General features: G+C 34.8%; 1 protein-coding gene across 1 annotated transcript; it reads left to right on the forward strand.

Moving 5' to 3' along the window:
- The first annotated feature begins 416 nt into the window (after positions 1-416).
- Positions 417-4,863, forward strand: LOC120177128. The gene is made up of 5 exons (XM_039183359.1): positions 417-601; positions 691-759; positions 876-2,711; positions 3,617-3,743; positions 4,106-4,863. The coding sequence occupies exons 1-5, from the start codon at positions 449-451 to the stop codon at positions 4,846-4,848; spliced, it is 2,928 nt and encodes a 975-aa protein (XP_039039290.1). The 5' UTR covers positions 417-448; the 3' UTR covers positions 4,849-4,863.
- Positions 4,864-24,877: the final 20,014 nt, after the last annotated feature.

Below are 24,877 nucleotides of genomic sequence, written 5' to 3' on the forward strand. Positions count from 1 at the left end.
TTTTTCATCCCATAATTCCTTCTCTTTTTCTGTAAAGAATCATTTTACCCTTGCATCAAGACATGTAAATACCGACTAAATAGTAGAGAACCCTTTCCTTTTCACTGCTCCTTTTCTTGTCATTTTCTCTCCAATCTTCTTCCTCTCCATTATTGTACTGCTTTTCCTGTTCTTTTTTTTCTTCGTAGATTCTCTTGCTCATTTACTACATTGCTCCTTTTCACCACTTTCAGGCCTTTCTGTGCTTTTGTTTAAACTAACGGGTCTTTTCCATCCCTTTTTGTTCTTTAATGGGTTTAGCTTTTTGTATAGTGGGTTGGAATGGGGTTGGCTTAGATTGTTGGGTGTGTTTGTCAAATGATTAAAACTAGAGATCTTTTCAGCATTTCCTTGGATTTTTTTTGAAGAAATTTTCTGGGTAATTTTTTTAGTGTAGCTGCTGAGCAAAATGAATGAACAGACGGTGAAAACGCAGTCGCCTCTTGCTATAACGGAGAAGAAGCCTTATAGGCCTGGTGGTTGTGTCGGCATTTTCTTTCAACTCTTTGATTGGAACAAAAGATTTGCAAAGAAGAAATTTTTCTCTAGAAAATTACTCTCTCCTCGTAAGTTTATTCCTTCTTCAATTGTTTTTGAAAATTTTATGTTTTTCTTTTTCAAATTGAATTTGTAATCAGCTGTCATTGTTTCTCGGCCCGAACTAAAGCTTCAAAAAGTTTTGGAGGAGATGAAAAAATGCCCAAATCCAAGCTGCATTTGGTATGTTCTCGGAAATTTATTGGATATTTTTTTTTGTGTTTTTTAGTTCATAAATTAGTCATTTATTTTGCTTATATAATGATATTACAATTGATGTTTATGAGGAATTTTGGTAGATTGCTGATGAGAACTGTGGGGGTTTTCCAAACGTGAAGAAAAATGGTAAACATTTTAGTAAAGGAGAAACGGATCAAAAGCATGAAATGAAATCTCCTGGTTTGGTTGCTAGGCTAATGGGATTAGAAGCCATGCCGGCTTTGAATGGAGATAAGCCTCATAGAAAAGCTCTGGCTTTAGGTAGTAATTCTGATCTTAAAGATGAGAAAATGCTGAATTTTCAAAGTGGGAAAGATTTGGATTTAGCTAAAAGTAGCTCGAAAATTGAGCCTCGACCTCCGAAGATTCAGAAAATAGAGCCATACGATAGACGGATTGTCACTAGGTTTGGAGCTGAGGCATTACAAATTAAGAATGTTTTGTCGCGACCGAAGAAGCATCATCATCATCATCAAAAGTTTGTTCCTTCGGTAAAGAGTCCGAGGATTTCTTCGGCAAGGAATGCTTCTAGGACATCGAGGTTGATCGATGCAGCTACTAAAATTTTGGAACCAGGATTGCAAGCAACAAATAGAGTGAAATATTCTCTTGCTTATTCGAGTAAGAATGTGGCTGCAACCGAGGGAATTCAGGTTGTGTCACCAGATGTGTTGGAACAATCTGCTTGTAATATTAGTATTGGTAAGTCTTTGCTTGGCCCGACATCATGCAATAACTGTGGCAATTTGCTTGACGTTGTGGAGTCTAGAGCAAAGTCAGAGGATCAGCCATTTGTTATTCCTTCCTCTGCTCCGAATTTTGCTGATGCTTCTTTGCAGGGATTAGGAAAGAGTTGGCCGAGGCCTTCCCCGACCTTGTTTGATCAAGGGAAAGAGGGAATTTTTCAGAGAAGCCATGACCAACCATTATCTTTTACTAGCCAAGAAGAGAACAGTGTACAATCAAGTAATGATTCTGATACATTTAGAAGTCCTCTACTTCAAGACGCTCAAGCTCAATGGCATTTAGCAGGCCAATCTGACAAATCCCAAAGGAATGGGAAGTCTCATGTTGCTAACAAGCCGAGGAATCAAAGTCATAATCATATATCACTAGACAGGGATAGAATCCCAGCGAAGGCTAAATTAAATAATCTTCCGAGTAGGAAAGGTGTTTCCAGCACAAATGCTGTTAGCAGGGCCAAAGATTTTGTTGCGCTGAACCAAAGTTCAAGTAGTCAAACCCAACATAGAGTGTCAATCGAAGTGGATAGTGCTCCTATTGAAATCGAGAGAAATTCCTGCAGGGGCCGAGATGACTCCTTGTCTCAGCTACGGTCTCCAGTAAGAAAGAGGAGGACCAATAGTGTTAATGGGCAAGCAGAAACTACAGGTTTCATCAATTCAGCTATTGGTAAAGGAAAAAATGATAAATACAATCCGGTGACCAGACGAGAAATGGTACATGGAACTTGCAGCATGGACCGGACGTGTGTTAAAAGCAGATCAACGAGCCAAAGAACTGGTAAGGGAGTCATGGATGAAAAGGACACCGAAATTATTTCTTTCACATTCAGTTCTCCATTAAAGCAAAAGCACGGCGTTTCCATGGAATTGAAGGACCAAAGAAATAACCCAAATGAAAGCATTGTCCTCCAAAGGCGTGAAATACTGGAGAACAATTACGGAGAAACATCTTTGCCGAAGAACTTGCCGCTGACAGGAGATGCTTTAAGTGCACTTTTGGAACAAAAGTTGAAGGAATTGACTTCTCAAGAGGAGGATGAACGAAAAACTGGTTGCACGCTACCGAAGAGATCAACTGCCATGATTCTCCAGGAGTTGATTTCTGCTTTAACATCAGGGCAACCTAACTCTTGGAGTGGTCACCTTTTCAGTTCAGATATCGGCTTCAAGGTTGGTGTTTATATTCTGAGGCACTGAATTGTCCTTTCACTGGTTTATGCACTGAATTTGATGTTGTATCTTTGGTCTCAACTTTAGTTTTAGATGTCTCTGTACGAGATGTGCCTTGATAATTCCAGGTTACTGCTTAATACTAATAAAATGCATGTAGGAAGATCATAACAATATTTTCACCAACCCTATTACCTGGATTGTTGTTCAGTCGCTATGTTGCTCCCACTAACTGTGTCCGGTTCTAGTGTTCTACACATGATTAATGGGATAGAATCTTCAAGGGTCCTCCAAATAAATGGAAAAACTTAGGAAAACCTGAACATGCTCTTATTGGACATAGATCCGCACCTGACTGAGTCCATGTAACATAGCTCATAGGTTCTTATATCTTGAGAGTGGGCTCAGCGTTCACCATCCAGTATTCAACTCCTCCATCCCACATAGAAAGAGCAAAAGCAAAGTTTGACAGTCTAGCCTGGTTTTGATGGTTGAAATTTTGGACTTTTTCCATGTAATTACATTTGGATAAATACACTGCCTAATTGCTACTGAAGTGGCAAAGATTAATTGAAGAAAGCTATGCCTTTCTGAATTAGATTAATCAGAGTTTGTAAAATCTGCAATTTCACTCAAAACTTTGTCCCATATTCAAAACCCCATTGAATAGAAACAAGACTGGTTTAGCATAGTTACAGTTGTTTAAGATTGCAGCTCATTGACTTAAGCCGTTGAATATTTATGGATGTTTCGATTAGTAGTTTTTGGGTGTTAATATGATTTTTTCCATGTCTATATGAAGCTTTTGTGCGTTGCTTGAGGGTTTGTGCATATGATAACAGCTTTTCCTGCCACTTACAAATTGACATTTTGTTTTTCTAAAATATTATTTCCTTATTTCTTAGACTGAAGCAAAGGCTGAAAGTTCAGTTGGATTTGCCAACCATGGCAATCATTTTAGCCCCGGTTCTGTTCTTGAAGCTTCATTTTCGAACGATAGTTTTGTTTCCAGCAGCCTCGATGAAAGCATAGGTAAAAATTCAAAACCTTAGCCTTAAATGAACCCTTTTATTTTTGTGTCAAGAAATGTGTATGCTATTCAAGGAACTTATGCGGTATTGTATTACTAGAAAATGCAGATTAAAATGAGTTCATGCGCACTGCTCTGATCAGATCTGTTTAATAATTTATTTTGAATATTTATTATTTTTACTTGAGCTTTTACTCAGCTTTATGCTATGACAAACTATTTTAACTCAAGTAAAAATTAAGCTTTTCCTTATGTTAATACTTGCCTAACCAAACATAGCATAAATTATGTGCCTTTTCTGTTCCCCTCCATTGTGGGAAAAAGAATCTTTCATTTTAGTTTTTTCCGTATATATTTGGTTCAGGACATAGGTTACAACCGGATTCCACGGATTTCTCATATGATGAACAACAACAAATGGAACCTGATGCGGATCTTCTGGATTCTGCAACTTCATTGGACAATGAAACAACTGTTAATGAGATGATCATTGATCTTGTCAACCGAATTTCTGCTATGTTGCATGTTGTCAGTAATTTTGGTCTTGCATTATCTGGTGACAAGCTTATCCATGCTAAAGAGGTTATCTTGAAAGCAGAATTGTTGTTTGGAAATTCGGTTCCCAAGGATTCGGGTAGGACAGATGATTTTCTCCTGGCTCCTTATATATACGATGAAGTCGAGACTCTTGTCGCTATCATGCAGGTAGATCTCAAGTCTGTTCTTGGTATCGATCAACTCAAAGAAAACAATCAGCTTCGAGGGTTTCTGTTTGACTGTGCAATAGAGTGTATAGATTTCAAATATGGTCTATATTGTAATTCGGGATTCAGACCTTGGAGAAGTTTGCCGTATTGCATGAACTCAGGAAAGCTGATTCGAGATGTTGCAGTCGAAGTTAAAAGGTGGATAAGACTAGTTGGGATGGTACCTGATGAATTAATAGAATATGAGATGAGCAATTCACTGGGGAAATGGACAGTTTTCGATATCGAAGCATACGAAACTGGTGTTGAAATGGATTGGGATATTCTTCAAGACATAATGGACGAAATTGTCAACGACCTGGTTTCCCCACGAATTCCGTACAGTCCCTGTGATCTGTGAGTATCTTATATATCATGTTAACATGCAATCGGTAAATTATAATTTTGAATTCTGATCAAGACCAAGGTGATGAATTTCTGTAAAAGATGGATCCAAGTTGGCCTTGATTTACTTGAAATATTCGTGTTCGACACAATATTCACATATGGGTTTGAGGATATAACTGTTTAAGAGGACACACCTGTATGAGTCCAAGTAACATTAGATGGGATGGAGGATGGTATTTTTGCTTTGGGACATTAGAGTTTATGTATATGAGAATTGTAGACATTAATTTTTTTCATAATAATAATTATAATTATTATTAATATAATATATTATTATTATTTTATTAATATATATATATATATATATATATATATTAATATTACAAATTACATCAGAAGCCAAATACCGTTTACAAGCCCAAATCCCAGGCCCAACCAGAACCGGCCCAAACCAAAATGAAACCCTAAATATTTAGGGTTTTAGTTAGGGTTTTCAAACCCTAGCCCCCAGCCGCCTCCAAGATTCCAAAGGCCAGCCTGCCCTCTGCTCAGCCGCCACCTCCACGTTACGCTTCAGCTGCTGCCACGCCGCCGTCAGTGCCACGAAGCCACCTCTTTGAAGACTCCAGAAACACCACGCCTGTCGTCCACGTCGCAGCTATGGGGTGATCACCACATAGTTTGGTGACTCACCAAACTCATCTCTGAGACCGGTCCAACGGAGCCTCGGTGGTGGCTATAAAAGCCACCCCACCTGCAAGACAGAACACACACAGCAAGCAAAGAACGGAAAGCAACCAACAGACCAGAGAGAGAAACGAAGAGATCCGAACAGACAACAAAAACAAGAAAAAAATAATAACAACCCTCAGCACAAACAAAACAAAAGAAAAAAGGAGAAAGAACTTACGAGGAAACCACGCGGTGACCGAGACGCTACGTGCCGAGGAAACATTTGAAATACCCGAAGGTATTTCTAGATCTGCTTCGATCAAGAGTTTTTTAGGGCAAACCAAGGCCAGATTCGGCCTTGGGAGGTTCGGGGCTTTTATTTTGGGGTCTTTATGTAAATCCGACCACCGTATATGGTAGCGGCGGTGGTCGAGATCCAAAGCGCGCCGTCGGCCGAGCTCATTCCCTCAGATGAGGGAATTGAAGAGAGAACCGAGAGAGAATGTTAAATTCTCTCTCGTTAGAGAGAAGAGGAACGAGAGAAATGAGGATGCTGGCCCTTCGGGCCAGCCGTTTGGGTAAATAAATCCCTCCTCAAACGACGCCGTTTTTGGGGAGGGACCCCTGTGTAATTTTACATATGGTTCCCTTTCCGTAGTCATTCAAGTTTTATAAATTTACATTATGGTCACTAATATCAATTTATGAGCCTTGTAATTCGTTTTCTAATTCTGTTTTATTATAATTTATCACTGATACATATGTATATATCCTTAGTATAAAATACCCTATTTAGTCCCTTAAGTTTTAATATTTTTTTATTTTGATCATTAATTAAATAATTAAGGCTAATGACACTGTTAATTATTATATTTCATAATATTACGATTAGACCATTTAATTTTAATAAGTTATAATTCAATCCCTAAATTTAATTATTTAATTTATTATTTTTAAGACCCTAGTTTCAACTTTATTTATTTTAGTCATTGTTTATTTATATTTAATTTAATTTATATGTTTATATATTTAATTACTTTTGTTCCTATTATTATTATTCATATAAATATATAAAAAATATTGATTTATTTATTTTATTTGTTTTTTTAATCCTATTTATAATTTAATTTTATAAATTACTTTTGAGAAAAGTACTAATTTTTTTAATATCTATATTTATTTTTCAATATTAAGAAAGGGCAGTCTTAAAGCAACTGGATGTCCATTTTCTGATATTTTTAAATAAATAAATATCTTATTTTATAAATTATATATTAGTATATTATTATTATTTTTAGAAAAATGTTTTAATTATTTATTTATTTTAATATTAAAGAAAAGAGCTGTCTTAAGGCACCTAGAACTCCTTTTCTGATATTTCTAAATAAATAAATATTTTATTTATATTTTATATATTAATTAATATATTTTGAAATAATAGGATTATAAATGAAATATATTTTGAATTTTTAAATTTCTAATAACAGAGACAATTTATAATTAAAAATACCAATTCTGGGCGTTGTAGGAATGCTAATCCTTCCCTAAATGTAACCGACCACGAATCCCTTTTTATTATTAAAAAGAACGAATTTTTGGTTAAAACGCAGAACAGTTTATCTTTTAATCGATGTTTTGTTAAAAACTCTTTTAAAGGATGATTTTTAGGTATTCGACCTACTTGATCCAAATGGCCGATGGCGACTCCCAAATTATTTTAAAACCATTTATTCATATCACTTTTCCCCCAAGTAAAAATTCTGCCCCCGCTGGGACCGTCAAACTTTAAAACCAATTATTAATTGTCTCTATCAATTAGAAAATTAAAAATTCATATATTTAATTTATAATTCTTTCTTTTCAAATTTTTTATATATACTTATTATTTTCATAGTATTTATATATATTATTTCATTTTATTTGCAAGCATTTTATTTATCTGTTAGAGGTTTGAACATTTCTCCTCACACACACACTTGCATTGCTAACATAAAGCTCTATAATTGAGTTTGTCCTTTTAAGTGGGAGTGAAAGCGACGTCTTCGTGAGAATTTATTCTCCGTGTCAAACTTAGCAAGTAACTTTTGGGGTTCATATGCTCTATATCTTCGTGAGAATTTATTCTCCGTGTCAGTCATAGAGAAATGTGTCCCCTAGAATTGAACTCGATCCGCTTAAGTCTGTAATGGACTAGGATTGAGGGTTTGACAGCCCAAGGGGGCATAAACAAGAATAGTTCGAGTACCTTTACTCCTAAACTGAAAACCTGCATATAAAACCCTAGAAACTCTCCCGATCTGAAACTATGCGAAATTTTGTCAGTAGGTATACACAAAGGAGAAATAAGCTCTAGCTTTTAATTTATTTTATTTCTTTTCTTTTTCCTGAATAAATGCATGCGAACTAGAAATCATGCGGTTAGGTTAAATTTTCCAAACAAAGCATGGAACTAGAAAGCATGAGGTTAAGATTTATACCTTGATAGATAGATTTTTTTTTCCATTAGTTGATACTAACTATTCTATTTTTTCTTATTTTTTCATGCATGTTACATTGCTCTAATATGTTCATATTGATTTCTTTTGTTTGCATTGCATGATCATGGCATAACCAAAAGGTGTTTTACTGGAAAGACTGTTCTCATATTGGAAAAAATCGTAAATGGACAAAAAGTTTTATGATCAAACAAAATATGATGCGGCCAAGGAAAGACATCCTGAAGAAACTACGAGGATCGAGGGAAGTAATGCACCAGAGATCCTGTTATATTATACCAAAGTACTCCACAAGATCCTGCCAGATTGATACCAAAGCATCTATGGTAAGAGTAATGATCAAACAAAATATGCGGCCAAGGAAAGACATCCTGAAGAAACTACGAGGATCGAGGGAAGTAATGCACACAGAGATCCTGTTATATTAATACCAAAAGTACTCCACGAAGATCCTGCCAGATTGATACCAAAAGCAGTCTATGGTAAGAGTATCAGTCGGGACACACAGAATAGAGGAGGTTTTTATGAAGTTCAAGCGTGTTATTTGAAGGACCAAAACAAGAAATTGAGCACAAAAATGGAAGCCATGCATGAAGATTTTCAGAAGATTAGTCAAGCCTTTCAAAATGTTGGCATAGGAAACACCCCAGAAGAATGGATCACAGGGGTCACCAAGCTGAAAAAGAACTGCAACATATATGAAGATCTTGTTCAAGAACTTCTTGGACAGAAAGGATCTCTTACAAGGGAAAATGAGCAACTTCAAGAAGTGACACAGAAGATGAAAGAGAATGTCATAGAAGAAGTTGCAGTCCAGACAAACAATATGGTTCTTAAATGATAGATTTAGCTGATTTTACAAGGAGATGAAGCAGACTGAAGATTCAACTTTTGAGCATGAATGGAAACTAATTAGGCTTTGGAAAAGTTAGGAGTAAAATATATCCCTATATGTAAAGTTTTGTTTGATGTACCGAAACTTTTGCGTTCAATGAAATCTGTTCTAAGATGATCACTCTTGAGTAACACCTTTTCATACATGCATTTGTATTTTGCATTTGTACATTTTTACGTTTGTATTTACATTTACATTTTTAAATTTACATCATGCATTAAAACGTATTTAATTAAATAATAATGTTTATTTAATATAACTGGATGTCCTATTCTGGTATTTTAAATAATTTACATTTTTACAATTGCATATTTACATTTGGCATCTTTGCATTTGTTTTTTTATGTTTGCTTTTGTATTGCACAATTTGTATTCTTATTATTACATTCACATATTTACATTTGCCTTTGGCATCTTTGCATTTTTTATGTCATAATACATTAAAACATTCATTAAAATAAGGATTTCAAATGAAGTGATCTTGGTTTTTCCTTGAAGCAAGAACGCTCAGCACGACACAAGAAAAATGTCTAAAGAAACTGAGGATAGGCTAGCCAAATTTGAGATAGAGCAGAAAGAAATACAAGAGGAATTAAGGAGCAAGTTGGCACAAATTGAAGCTAATATCACAAATTCTCATATCGATCTACTGAACAATATGAAAGAAATGATTGAGAAGCACCAGACAGCTGGAAAGAGTCTTGTTGAAAACCCCACAAATTCTTTGGGTGTTACACCTGTTCATATTCCTGAGTTCACCTCTATACCCCAGGAAATTCAATCACCAATTTACTTTGCTGTTAAGAACTCACCATATCAAGCTGGAGCATCATTCCCCACTGATTGTCCTACTACTTCTGAGTTGAAGCCTGATGAATTTTGTATTAGTAATGAGGTCCTTGACCTAAACAAATCAGTTGAGAAGGAAAAATTCACTCAACGTTTGGAAAATATAGAAGAGGTTATAAAATCTATAGAGACAGTTGAGTCATTTTATGGGTTTGAGGCCAAAGAACTAAGTTTGATCCCTGGCCTGGTTATTCCATCAAAGTTCAAGGTTCCAGATTTTGAGAAGTATAATGGGACCACATGCCCTTCATATCATATCACTATGTATTGTCGTCGAATGACTGGCTATATAGAGAATGAAAAATTGTTGATCCACTATTTCCAAGACAGTTTATCTGGGTCTGCATCCAGATGGTATAATCAGCTAAAACGTACTCAAATACATTCTTGGAGGGATTTAGCTCAAGCTTTTTTGGGTCAATACAAGCACATGACTGACATGGCCCCTGATCGAACAATGTTGCAAAGCATGAATATGAAGTGCAATGAAAGCTTTCAACAATATTCACAACGATGGAAAGACGTTGCTTCTCAAGTACATCCACCATTGACTGAAAAAGAGTTCACTACTTTGTTCATCAGCACATTAAAATTTCCTTATGTTAATCACATGATAGGGGTTGTCCCTAATAATTTCTCTGACATCATCATAAGTGGAGAAATCATCGAAATGGCTATCAAGAGTGGCAAGATAAGAGGCTCTGACAATACTAAAGTCAAGAAAGAAGCTGGGGTAAATACAGTGAGGTCTTATTCAGTCAAACATGGTGCCAAACCTTATAGAGTGATCAAGAAGAAAAAGAATGCGCAGGGATTTCAATTTCCTCCCTTCCACTGTTCGAGTGAAAAATTGCATCCAAAAATGCTCTCAGCCAGATCAATTACTCCACAACTTGATCAATCACAGTGGCCTCCAAATGAGAAATGGACCTACAAGGAAGTTCCTTGGATAAATCATACTGGAATTCCAAATTGTTCAGCTAAGGTTCCTAGCAACCTTAAGGGAAATTTCCAAGACCCTTTAGAGCAAGCAATTCAAAAATACAAGATAAAATAAGGGGTTAAGGTTCAATGTTCAGAAACCGTTATTGCAACAGAAACTAATGTAACCAAATCCTACGAAGAATATTGGGCACAAGAAAATGGGAAAAGAAATCAAAAGGCTCCCATGGATGTAATTCGAGATTGGCCTATAGGTCTAAGAAAGAATGAGGAAGATATAACCCAGAAGATACCTCAGATACATGTATCAGATTTTTCGAAAACCAGTAAGGCAAAGGACAACTTAAGAAATATGGTTAATATTACCCCAGTTATAGCTAAAATGAGCATTCAGAACCCCCTCGATAACATGAGAGCATTAATTCGTTCAGAACGATCAAAGAAAGTGATAGCCTCGCGAGCGAGAAAACTCTGAAGGTGTTTCAAGAATCTATCTCAGACTTGTACCCTCATTTGGTTAAAGGTCAATACATTACACCAAGATTGGTGAAGGTGTCACCAAAGCCTTATGCCCATTGCTATGATCAAAATAGCTTCTGTAATTTTCACTTGGGAGTATCTGGACATTCAACAGGGAATTATTGGTCACTGTTAAAGGAAATAGAGATGCTTGTCGACAAAGGAGTCTTGACACAAGAAATGATCAAGAAATTGGGGGTAAATAAGGATAAAAATCCTGGGCCAAGTACACTTTTATGGTTATGAGCAAGGAGTCAAATTTTAATCTTGAGATTATTGAGTATCAAGTAGATTAAATATTCTTTTAATTTTTCAAGAGTTATAGATCTATTGGCAAGTGGTAAAATTATATCTTCAATATCCCATCAATGCCAATTACTGACCCTTACCAAAACCAAATCCTGACACTGCATTATCTGAGATTCTGAAGAAATGTCTCTACTTGTTTTGAGACATCAACTCTAGATGTTTACCTTCTCGGATAGAGTTGGGTTTGGTTTATGATATTATCCCTTCACCAAATACATGACTTAAAAGTCACATATTTGTCCTTCCAAACACAAAACCATCATAAACCAAAAGACCTCAAAAGAACCAAACTTTCAATTATTCATGAATTTTACTGCAAGAAGAGACGAGATGAGGCATCATGGACCAACTCATTGATGATAATTTCGAGTGATTAGGGCATACTCAAAGAAGAAGGGGAAAGTGATTGATTGAAATAAATATATCATGCATTAATTACATTTTTTCATGTAAATAAAGTTAATCTTGAATATTCATCCCCCTGTGGATACCTATTTTTACAAAGGTTTCTGTGTATGAGATGATGAACGACATTGTTTCATTTATCCTTTAATATATATATATATATATCCTTTGTTATCCCCATTTGAGCCTGAATAATTTTTCTTCTAATTCAACCTAACCAAGGATCACCCTCTACATTGGGGGGCAAGGTAAAGGATATTGGCTCACAAGAATAAAGATTGTCAATACATTTTTATTACGAAGACAAGTTTCCATGAAGTTATGAAAGTTTTTAATTACAAAGTATGTCAAATACAGAGTGCTTGAAGATCAATCCAATCAAGAATAATGGAAAACCTCCAAAATGCAAAAGGAAAAGGAAGTGATCAAAGCAATTGAAGTATTATACTCATCCAGCAAAGAAAGAATAAAAAAAAAGAAAAAAAAGGAAAATTGAATCAAGATGGGTGACTTATTGAGCCTCAAGTTACAAGGTCGATCAAGTACGAACAAAAAGAGCAAGAAATGCTGAAGATATGAGAAATTGGAAATGAATCCAAAATTTGGCAGTCTAGAGGGATCCAAATGATGGAAAAATCCCCAACAAAGCAGATCCAAGTTAAGCAAGGCAAGATTGATGGCATCAGAATGAATTAATCCTTGGTTTGATTACCCTTAAACACTTATTTGGGCCTTTTTATCCCTTTCTTTCGTAACCATAAGCCATGGCCTACGTTACGTACCTGAAAAGTCCATTCTAATCATACATGGATTTCTAAGTAAAAGATGATATCTTTAGAATTCATTCCGCCTCCCAAGATTGATTTTTATTTGCAAAAATTGGTTTTTAAATCTTTAATGCATGATATGAAAAATGATAAAGGGGGGTTCAAGATGTAAATTTTTAAATAACATCTTGAAACCAAGGAGGATTCGAGTTGAAAACCTAAAAAAGGCGGCTCGAATAATGAATGGTGCAACAATGACATAAGAGACGATCTTAATGAAACACCGCACATCCCAAAGACGTTCATGAGAGTCTGGAAATGAGAAGCATCTTTACAAGATGGGCATAACAACCATTTCTTGAAATTAATGGAAGCCCAAAGAGACATATATGCTGGACTAACCTGAGAACCTGAGAGACCTTACTTTACCAGAATCAACCTACACCTCAAATCAGTCAATAATTTTGACACTTGCCATAGGACTATGATTTTTGAATGATTTAAAAGTGTAGTTGATTTATTTGATATTTATTAAACTCATTGTTTATGATCTGATTCTATTGTGAACCTGAGAAGGGCAATACTTTGTAAAATTCTTTCATTCTTTAATAAACAAAGGAGGAAAAAACATTTTCAAACAGGGCAGTCTCAAATGAGAAAGGTCCTTGAAGCAAGTTGATGTCTGTTCTACCTCTGTTATAGAAAAAGAATGAACGAGGCCATAATAATGAAGCACTTCACATTTTTGAAGGCAAGTGGTTCAAAAAGCCAGAAAGTCTGGAGAATTGAACTTGTGACACTCTCCTATGACATTATTAACGGCTCATCAAGAAAGATTATCGTTTATCTCATACTGAGGGCGATAAGCATCACCAGACAGATTATTTTCCCCAACCATCAATTCATGTTCTCTAGAAGATTACATCATAAAGCCATGAACAAGTCACTACCTGTACTCTGGTTATACCGTGATGCTGGCTCAAGTCTTGATACATTATTGCTACTTCTTCTATGCCGATCATTTTCTTTGTCAAGATGATATTCATTATGTCCTTCAGAAGATTGCTGAATTTGAATTTGAGGACTTATGGCACAGAATAAGACATTGGAACAGAATCTACCCTTATAGGCCTTTTATATTGGGTAACATTGGTTACATGATTCCAAAAGATGAGATAACCAGTTTTACTATCAGCCAAACCTTTCCACGGTTCGGGAAGAGTGGGATATTGCAGTACATATTTGGAGCAATAGAAAGACAGTCGTTATAGCAATCATTGCAAGAAAATGCACCAACAAAAATCCTCGAGTCCATCTTGATGACGTTTATTTCTTCCAGTAAGGTTGTTACATTGGATGCCACTGACAACAAGGTCGAATTCGACAAATCTGCTCATCAATTGCTCCAACCGATCATCATTCAGTTCTTGCACATCTATTTTCAAACATATGCCAAGACAGTAGAAGGCGACTTCTGCATCACTGATTCCAGAAAAAAGAGACAGGACATTGATATCACTAGGGAACATATCTCTAGAATATCCTCCTCCTCGTGTATAGTTTTTAGGGAAACATAGAAGCATTTCCACCTCATCAAGTTCAAATGGAGTAACTTTATTCCTTCCAACCTATACTAGATTCCATTTTCAGCACTCATCAAGAACATACTTCTGGACACTCGAAGGTGGCTCATTGTCACAAGCTTCAAGAACCTTGCGGATCCTTTATGTCAATTTGGCACTTCCTGTACATGTTTGTAAACAGTTCAACTTTGTTCTTGGATCCTAGGAAGGCCATCATTTCTTTGTCAATGGAAAAATATCATGTATAGTGTGTGGAGAAAACAAGATAAGAGAAAATCTGTTCTCAATTGGCATATTATGAATATAGCCCCTTTTCAGTGTAGTAGCATAAAAATGCTTCGAATCTACAAATTCTGGCTCTACATCGAATAAGTACTGTGATATTCCAATCCAAACATTAACTGGAGCAAGTGCCATGTTCTCGTAGTAGAAATAAGGAGACCCAATAGCATCTTCTGGAAGTATTCTTTGAGTTATCTGACATGGTTTGGTATGAACCTCAAAACCAATCATTGGATTTGAAAGATGAATTTGCTCATAGTAGAAATAAGAAGACCCAATAGCATCTTCTGGAAGTGTTCTTTGAGTTATCTGATCTGGTTTGGTATAAACCCCAAAACCAATCATTAGATTTGAAAGATGAATTTGCTCATAGTAGAAATAAGGAGACCCAATAGCATCTTCTGGAAGTGTTCTTTGAGTTATCTGATATGGTTCGGTAGGAACCCCAGAACCAATCATTAGAATTGAAAGATGAAATGCATGATCGTCTTCATTGAGAAGCTTCTTTTCAAGCTTCCTCTGCTTATTCCTTTTCAAAAATCATAGCCCAAAGTTTCGCCTTTGCTTGTAATTGGGATCATTGCATAATGGCTTCCTATCTTCTACCATAAGAAGTGCTCAGTAGCCTTAGCCATTTGATCAGCACATATAAAATCTGTCAATTCTGCAATTGATGAATCTGAACCACATCTCTATGGTTATTGAAGCCTCAGCCTCTGAGAATCCCAATTTTTCAAGTGTAACAGTTTATTCTCTTCATTAGAATCAGAATTCAGGATTTCCTCGGTATCAGAAGAACTATCAATAACTGTGAAATCATCTTGAAAGATCGCTTCATAATCAGATGAGTTGTTATCAGAATCAACATGTTACATGGGTGTGGATTTTTGATAAGCCTGTACCATTGTATATGTAGTATTGCCAGTGCATCAGATTACTGTTTGCATAAATTGGTTTCTCTCCTACGGAAAAGTATATTTCAGAGATGGCCTTCACTGAAAGATGATAAGCCACTGTGTCAGCCTGGAATGAATTACCAAGCTATTTATACTGCTCTATCTGACTAAATCCCTCCAGATACATAAAATGGTAACCTCATTCAGAAGACAATATCTCAGGCGTTTCTGTCAGAATGATTGAATACTTCTTAAGTTTGCGACAACATGAAGAGAATTCTTCCAGTTACCTGACAACACTGCTGATTTAATGACACCAAATGAGAGTATTCAAAATAAACAGATTTGGAGCACGAATAAAGCCACAAGTATCCACCACAGTGCATTGTCAAAATTGAACCTTGTAGGGATCATGATATTCAAGTCAAACAGACGTCGAGAGTAAACCAGAAATAGAAAATTAAGGCATCTCAAAAGCCCAATTCAGACAGATCTAGAGAGACATCTTGAGGGCCCATTTCAACAAGAAATAGAATATTGGGGCATTTTGAAGGCTCACAACAATATTAATATTTGGGCATTCTTGGAGGCTCTTCTCAGCAAGAAGTAATGTTGAGCATACTTTTAACATCTGTATTAGCAAATGCTGGGGCAAGCTGAGGCCCACATCATCATATGTTAAAAATCATTGACTTGAGCAGATATTTCCAATGAGACAGAAAGATATGAAGAATGAAAATGATGAAACAGTGACAGTCGAGCTGACTACACATAATTGCTTTATTCATCAGGCAATTGCATTAGGGTCTTGTTGTTGAACAAATATTTATTCAGCAAATATGATTTCAAATACCCAATTTTCTTAAAAACATGTGTCATATGATAGCGCGATCTTTGTTCAGCTACATCACAGTTGCATGAATAAAAATAATCCCCAGGAGACTACTCGATCCAGGGTTCAGTTCCTCAAGATCTCAGCTTTGAATTTTGCATTCTCTGTATCAGTGATGATTGAAAATATTTCTTTGAGATTCCTAGCAGTTATTTTCAACCATACTGTTGGGGTTACGAAGTTGTTTTTCACAATAGTTTTCGCTTAATCGATGACATTGGAAAGGGAGACTCAACTCACTTATATTACTATTATTCCCGCTATTACTGGGGTTATCATTACCAGCCAGGCTGAACTGAATTTTTATCTATTTTGGGTTTTATCATGTGTGTTTCATCCCCAGCAGCAAGAATTTCAAGGATATCTTTCTGTACATGGATCCTATAGCTGAAGTGTTTCTACTCTCTACAATGGTCATTACAGAATAAAACGTGATCAGTATTACACTTGCCCTTGCCCCAGAAGATATCAAGATTAATTAGTGTCTCCTATTCAATTCGACACCAGCACATTTTGTGAATTTGACCAATTTTTTTTGTCATACCAGTATTTCACTTGTATTCCCATTGAGTTTTGTTCTCAAGTGGTTTTGTGACATCATACAAAAACTTTGAACACCATGCAAAGAGCTTTATTGACCAGCAATTCGAGCAGAAGCCTTAGGAGATAAAGAATGTGTTGTCAAATGTTTTATGAACCAGTGATTATGGTGTTGAACCAATGTTGTTATCATATAGTTTTCCTTTATTGATACAAGATGAAGATTTCTTTCCACAAAAGGAGAACTGAAATTTTAAACAAGAAACTAGTGGTACCAACTAAGATTGAACTACAGGTTGTTGTTAAGCATCTCGACATGATATGGTCCAAGTTGCCTTATTCGAGATCTGATTTAAATGTGGGGACATGAAAGAATTGAGATAAATTCTCCTTATGATGTGTTTCAAGAGTCAAATCAGAACAGACTCTACTCCCCTAATTAATCCCCGCTGAGTTAGATATATCTACATCTACACTCTTCAAAGATGATAGATTCTCTTTTTAAAGATGATAGATTCTCTTTCCAAAGATGAAAGCTTTATGGGATTTCTCCACGAGTCCAAGCAAATAAAGTTGGTTTTATCCAAGACAAAATGGGGCATCAAGGTCAAAATTTTGACTACAGCAAGAGTTCCACAAATGAAACATTTCTTCTGAGACTTTCATGAAACAAAGAAGACACCAAGATACAAGTTGATCAGATGATTCTGCAGAAATGCAAGCTGGATAACATAAGTTTCTACACTGATATCCAGAGGTAACCCAGGCAATAAATGATGAAGTGAAGGAAGACCAAGTTCACCACTTTGAAGTCGAATGAATATTGCATCAACATTCATGCATTCATAAGAATATCATTTACACAATAGACAATGCATTACATTGATACATCTGAGTGCATTCAAACATGAAGTTTGACAGATCTTCGGAAGAACGAGAAGATTCATGGTAAAAAATACCTTACACGAAGAAGGTTTTTAAAACCACAAATACAGGAATCATGCAAACATCTGAAGAAAAGATGGACACAATCCATAAAAATGAGCATTATCTTGAGATTGGGGCATGTTACCCAATCAACATGTTATTTTGAAAAAAATGAGAAAACGATTTCCATAGTTTCTCATTCAATCTTTTCTAAAAATGAAATTGTTGAAAAGTAAGAAAACGATTTCCTTAGTTTCTTTACTTAGTAAACTATTTCCCACATCTGTAAGTCCTGCAGTACATGATGTTTCCAAAAAGCCTTTGGGAGCTTTTTGATGTTGTTATTTTGAAAAATAACGAGAAAACGATTTCCATAGTTTCTCATTTTATCTTTTCTAAAATGAAATTGTTGAAAAGTAAGAAAACGATTTTCTTAGTTTTTTACTTAGTAAACTATTTCCAACAGCCTTATCTTGAGATTGGGGCATGTTACCCAATCAACATGTTATTTTGAAAAATAATGAGAAAACGATTTCCATAGTTTCTCATTCAATCTTTTCTAAAAATGAAATGTTGAAAAGTAAGAAAACGATTTCCTTAGTTTTTTTACTTAATAAACTATTTCCCACATCTGTAAGTCCTGCAGTGCATGATGTTTCCAAAAAGCCTTCGGGAGCTCTTTGATGTTTTCAAAACCTTAGGGTCATCTGTAAGTCCTGCAGTGCATGATGTTTCCAAAAAGCCTTCGGGAGCTTTTTGATGTTTTCAAAACCTTAGGGTCATCTGTAAGTCCTGCAGTGCATGATGTTTCCAAAAAGCCTTCGGGAGCTTTTTGATGTTTTCAAAGCCTTAGGGTCATCTGTAAGTCCTGCAGTGCATGATGTTTCCAAAAAGCCTTCGGGAGTTTTTTGATGTTTTCAAAGCCTTAGGGTCATCTGTGAGTCCTGCAGTGCATGATGTTTCCAAAAAGCCTTCGGGTTTGATGTTTTCAAAGCCTTAGGGTCATCTGTAAGTCCTGCAGTGCATGATGTTTCCAAAAAGCCTTCGGGAGCTTTTTGATGTTTTCAAAGCCTTAGGGTCATCTGTAAGTCCTGCAGTGCATGATGTTTCCAAAAAGCTTTCGGGAGTTTTTTGATGTTTTCAAACATTTTCATCCTACTCAATAGAGGCCAAATGAAAAAATTATTGTCTTTTTCGTCTTTACTCTATTCTTGTTAACACAAGAATGAGCAAAGAGGGGCAGCTGTAGACATTAATTTTTTTCATAATAATAATAATAATATAATTATTATTAATATAATATATTATTATTATTTATTATTAAATATATATATATATATATATATATTACAAATTACATCAGAGGCCCAATCTCGTTTACAAGCCCAAATCCAGGCCCAACCAGAACCGGCCCAGACCAAAATGAAACCCTAAATATTTAGGGTTTTAGCTAGGGTTTTCAAACCCTAGCCCCCAGTCGCCTCCAAGATTCCAGAAGGCCAGCCGCTCTGCTCAACCGCCACCTCCACGTTGACGCTTCAGCTGCTGCCACACCGCCGTCAGTGCCACGAAGCCACCCTCTTCGAAGACTCCAGAAACACCACGCCTGCCGTCCACGTCGGAGCTATGGGGTGAGTCACCACATAGTTTGGTGACTCACCAGAACTCATCTCTGGGACCGGTCCAACGAGAGCCTCGGTGGTGGCTATAAAAGCCACCCCACCTGCAAGACAGAACACACACACAGCAAGCAAAGAACGGAGACAACAACCAACAGACCAAAGAGAGCAACGAAGAGATACCGAACAGACAACAGAAAACAAAGAAAAAAATAATAACAACCCTCAGCAGCAAACAAAACAGAAAGAAAGAAAGGAGAAAGAACTTACCGAGGAAACCACGCGGTGACCGGAGACGCTACGTGCCGAGGAAACATTCGAAATACCCGAAGGTATTTCTCTATATCTGCTCCGATCAAGAGTTTTTTAGGGCAAACCAAGGCCAGATTCAGCCTTGGGAGGTTCGGGGCTTTATTTTGGGGTCTTTATGTAAAATCCGACCACCGTATATGGTAGCCGGCGACGGTGGTCGAGACCAAAGCGCGACCGTCGGTCGGAGCTCAATTCCCTCAGATGAGGGAATTGAAGAGATAACCGAGAGAGAATGTTAAATTCTCTCTCAGTTAGAGAGAAGAGGAACGAGAGAAATGAGGATGCTGGCCCGTTTGGGTAATATAAATCCCTCCTCAAACGACGCCGTTTTGGGGAGGGACCCCTGTGTAATTTTACATACGGGTAAAACCCTTTCCGTAGTCATTCAAGTTTTATAAATTTACATTATGGTCACTAATATCAATTTATGAGCCTTGTAATTCGGTTTTCTAATTCTGTTTTATTATAATTTAATCACTGCTACATATGTATATATATCCTTAGTATAAAATACCCTCTTTAGTCCCTTAAGTTTTAATATTTTTTATTTTGATCATTAATTAAATAATTAAGGCTAAATGACACTGTTAATTATTATATTTCATAATATTACGAATTAGACCATTTAATTTTAATAAGTTATAATTTAATCCCTAAATTTAATTTATTTAATTTATTATTTTTAAGACCCTAGTTTCAACTTTATTTATTTTAGTCATTGTTTATTTATATTTTAATTTTATATGTTTATATATTTAATTACTTTTGTTCCTATTATTATTTATTCATATAAATATATATATAAAAAAATAATATTTATTTATTTATTTTATTTGTTTTTTTAATTCTATTTATAAATTTAATTTTAGAAATTACTTTTGAGAAAAGTAATAATTTTTTTAATATCTATATTTATTTTTCAATATTAAGAAAGGGCAGTCTTAAAGTAACTGGATGTCCATTTTCTGATATTTTTAAATAAATAAATATCTTATTTTATAAATTATATATTAATATATTATTAATATTTTAATTAATTATTTATTTTTAATATCAAAGAAAAGAACTTAGTCTTAAGGCACCTAGAAGTCATTTTCTGATATTTCTAAATAAATAAATATTTTATTTATATTTTATATATTAATTAATATATTTTGAAATAATAGGATTATAAATGAAATATATTTTGAATTTTTAAATTTCTAATAATAGAGACAATTTATAATTAAAAATACCAATTCTGGGCGTTGTAGGGGTGCTAATCATTCCCTAAACGTAACCGACCACGAATCCCTTTTTATTATTAAAAAGAACGAATTTTTGGTTAAAACGCAGATCAGTTTATCTTTTAATCGATATTTTGTTAAAAACTCTTTTTAAAGGATGATTTTTTGGTATTCGACCTTCCTGATCCAAAAGGCCGATGGCGACTCCCAAATTATTTTAAAAACCATTTATTCATATCACTTTTTCCACCAAATAAAAAATTCGTGCCCGGACGAAAACCGGTTACGACAAGAATCTGTACCTGTATAGTCTTTCATCTTCTGTGTAGCTTTTAACTCTTCTGCAATAGCTGAACAAGCTTGAAGAACTCATTAGTTGTTCCCTAAATTGGAAGGCAAATTACCCCTTCATTTAATGGTATTGATCTATGTATTCTCTTGTTTCAGTTTTAAATTTTGGAATTTAAGATGAATCTAAAGTTCTCATTTTCTTCAAATAAAGATGATCAATGCAAATATCAAGTTGAGGATGCAGGGAACCCTCTTATATTTGCAATCAATTCGTGAAAATAACAAACTAATCAATAAAAGAATTTTTTACCTCTAATCTCTCTAAAATATGGGAACCAGGCAACCAAGGTCCTTCAAATTCATAGCTTTCTTCCTCTCTTTTTCCCCCCCTAAAATAATCTGGCACTACTCTTCACTCCCCTGCTTCCGCCATTAATGGCCTTCAGTTCGTCAACACTTGCATAACTCTTCCTCGTCATCACCAAACTTCCCTTCTTCTTCTACCCCAGAATTTGACCAATTCTTTCCCCTTGATGGAAGCGTCATTTCAGTCCGGTCCATGGCCTCTGTCTTCCGGTTCTCTTTCCATAGAGTGGTAGAAAAGTCCGGCACCGATTGAGCCAAAACAGAGGGCCCTTCACTCGAAACCCCTGAATTCGAACTGAACTTCACTTGTTTCTTGGTTGGGGTTTGTTTAAATTCAGTTTCTTGTTGCTTCGCTTTCGACCAATTCTTTGACGTTCTCGGCGGGGTCGATTCAATTCCACCGGTAACCGACGGCTTCCGGTTCTCTTTCAGTAATGTGGATGAAAAATCAGGCACCGATTGCATCAAAACAGAAGACCGTTTAACGGAAATCCCCGAATTCAAACTGAACTCCACTTGTTTCTTCACTGGGGATTGTTTGATTTGGGTTTCTTCCCATTCTTGTAGCTGCTCAAACTTCATTCTCATCATGTTTTCTCTCAATTCAGCATATGCACTGTATCTGGGACCTCTTTCCATTATACGATTCTGCGAAAGAAAAGAAATTGGGTCGAGTAAATGTAAAAGCGGTTGACAAGAAGGATTTGAATGATGAGTTTGATGCAGAGATGCGATAAAGATATAATGAGTTTGCAACTGTCTAATAAAAAGAGAACGAAAGGTGGATTTATTTAATTTTTTTCAATTTTTAATTAATACTGTTTACAACGTTCTTATTTTGATGTGGGTCCCGGTGGGAATATTATATCAGCCGTTGGATAAAATCATTTGATCATGGGTCTAACTACGACGTAACTTAGGCTTCCCTGTTTAATACTGCTTTGGTCTATGTCTAAAACAAGTGTCACTGTTTTGTATAATGAAGTGTTCCTTAAAAGATAGTTCCTCCGCCCCCATAATTTTTGTTTTATATTGAATATATATATATATATATATATATATATATATATATATATATATATATATTTTTTTTAGAAAATATATTTAATAAAAAATAATAATAAAATTATTTCTAAAAATTGATTGATAAATTTAATAAATTTATTTTAAAAGATTTTAAAAAGCAAAATTTATGAAGATAAAAAAATATATTTTTTTAATTTTTTAATAATATATTTTGAATGAGACAAATTTAAAACCAAAATAGATATATTTAGTGAGACAGAGGGAGTATTATATTTTAGAAAAAAAAAGAAAAAGAAAAAAAGTTTAACGAAGTTAGTTTAAGTGATAAACAATTTGGTATTACTCAAGTAAATTTTGAGTTTGAGTCATTGTGTATCTTGAAAATTTTCACTGAGAGACTCAGGTACAGAAATTAGATATGTAACGCGAGTAGATCCGGATTAATCAAGATTAAGCCTCATGAACTCGACAAAGCATCATCATATAATTGAGTAACAATTTGATAATTTTTAATAGTCAAAGAATTCAATAAAATACTATTCTATAATCGAAAATCATTTTTTAAATTTTAATAATTAATCTTTTTTTTATTTTATTTAACAAGGACATTTAATTTAGTGAAACTTGAATAGTTTTTTTCTGCATTAACACAACCAACCAGGGAGGAACGTCGAATATTTTATTCTGTAGTTTTATGTTACCTTATCTTAGAATGAGCTACAAAATTCCAAAAAACAATCCAAAATTTTTAGATAATGACCGAGCATCAATCCAATTTTCGTGTAAATCCAACCGAGTAATGATCACAATCATTAATGACAGTTATTTTACTGATAATTTTATTCAAATTATTTTAATAAAAATTAAAATACCGAAGATCAAAATGTTTAAAAATATATAAACTAACATGATATTTTAAGGCTTAATATTAAAATAAGAGTTTCGATTATACCAGTTTTTTAAATAGATACCTAAATTAATTTTGACTCAATGTCAAAAACAATCCAAAAAACAATCCAAAATTTTTAGATAATGACCGAGCATCAATCCAATTTTCGTGTAAATCAACCGAGTAATGATCACAATCATTAATGACAGTTATTTAACTGATAATTTTATTCAAATTATTTTAATTAAAATTTAAAATATCGAAGATCAAAATGTTTAAAAATATATAAACTAACATGATATTTTTAAGGCTTAATATTAAAATAAGTGTTCCGATTATACCAGTTTTTTAAATAGATACCTAAATTAGTTTTTGACTCATCTAGATGTCAAACGTTACAAACATTATCCATTTAAGTGTTCGAGTTTTGAACAATATTATTTATCCGTTAAGTGACATGTGTCACAATCTAGTAAATTTAAATTTTTTATTTAAAATTAAAAAAATAAAATTATATATATTTTTTCAAAGAAAAAGAAAACACAAAATTTTGAAATAAACTCGAAACTTTGAAAATATTCATTTCAACATCTAAACCTATGTCGGCCGCCACGCTTTGACATCGATGAAGCTCCACCCGACCTTCCCTCTCCCGAAGACCAAAATCCCTATGAAATCGTGACCAATCGACGACGCATCAACGTTTTATACCCCACGAACCCTAGGTTGAAAATCGCAATCTCACATGATTCTGGCGGCCAATTGACGACAACTATGACAACATATGACTAGGAAGATGATAGGATTAACGTTAGGATTTGGAGATTTTATGGATTTGAGGGTTATTTTATAGTTTTAGAGAAATTAGTTTTTTTTATATAAATATAATAATATTTTTAATATTTTTTAAAATAAATTTTAAAATTACTAGATTGTAAATGTGTCACTTAACGGAAAAATTAATGCCGTTAACGGCATGAACAGTTAAATAAGTAACACTTGTAATATTAGATACTTGAATAAGTTAAAAAATAGTTTAAACACCTATTTAGTAGTCTGAGAGCTTATCTTGGTATTAAGCTATTTTAAATAAACGTGGAAGAAGGCTAATTTTAACTATATGCCTTGGTTATAATACAAAACCCGGTCACCGAAGGAAGGGCCCTCATTGGGGGCAAGTCCATCACCAACGCAACTGCTTCTGCAAATCTGAATCCAAAATCAACGCCACGTAATCAAAGATCCATCCAAACAGACACTCACTGAACTCGATTACCATTTCCGTTTTAGTTTGTACTTTTAATTTTTACAGCTTTGATCCTCTTAAATTCAAATTAATT

Source organism: Hibiscus syriacus, unplaced genomic scaffold (genome assembly GCF_006381635.1).
Source record: "Hibiscus syriacus cultivar Baekdansim isolate YM2019G1 unplaced genomic scaffold, ASM638163v2 tig00112281_pilon, whole genome shotgun sequence".
NCBI classification, from domain to species: Eukaryota; Viridiplantae; Streptophyta; class Magnoliopsida; order Malvales; family Malvaceae; genus Hibiscus; species Hibiscus syriacus.

Coding starts and splice junctions, on each gene's coding strand:
- LOC120177128 (XM_039183359.1), top strand. CDS start 449: ATGAATGAACAGACGGTGAAAACGCAGTCGCCTCTTGCTATAACGGAG. Junction 602..690: donor TCTCTAGAAAATTACTCTCT/CCTCGTAAGTTT, acceptor TGTCATTGTTTC/TCGGCCCGAACTAAAGCTTC. Junction 760..875: donor CCAAATCCAAGCTGCATTTG/GTATGTTCTCGG, acceptor GAATTTTGGTAG/ATTGCTGATGAGAACTGTGG.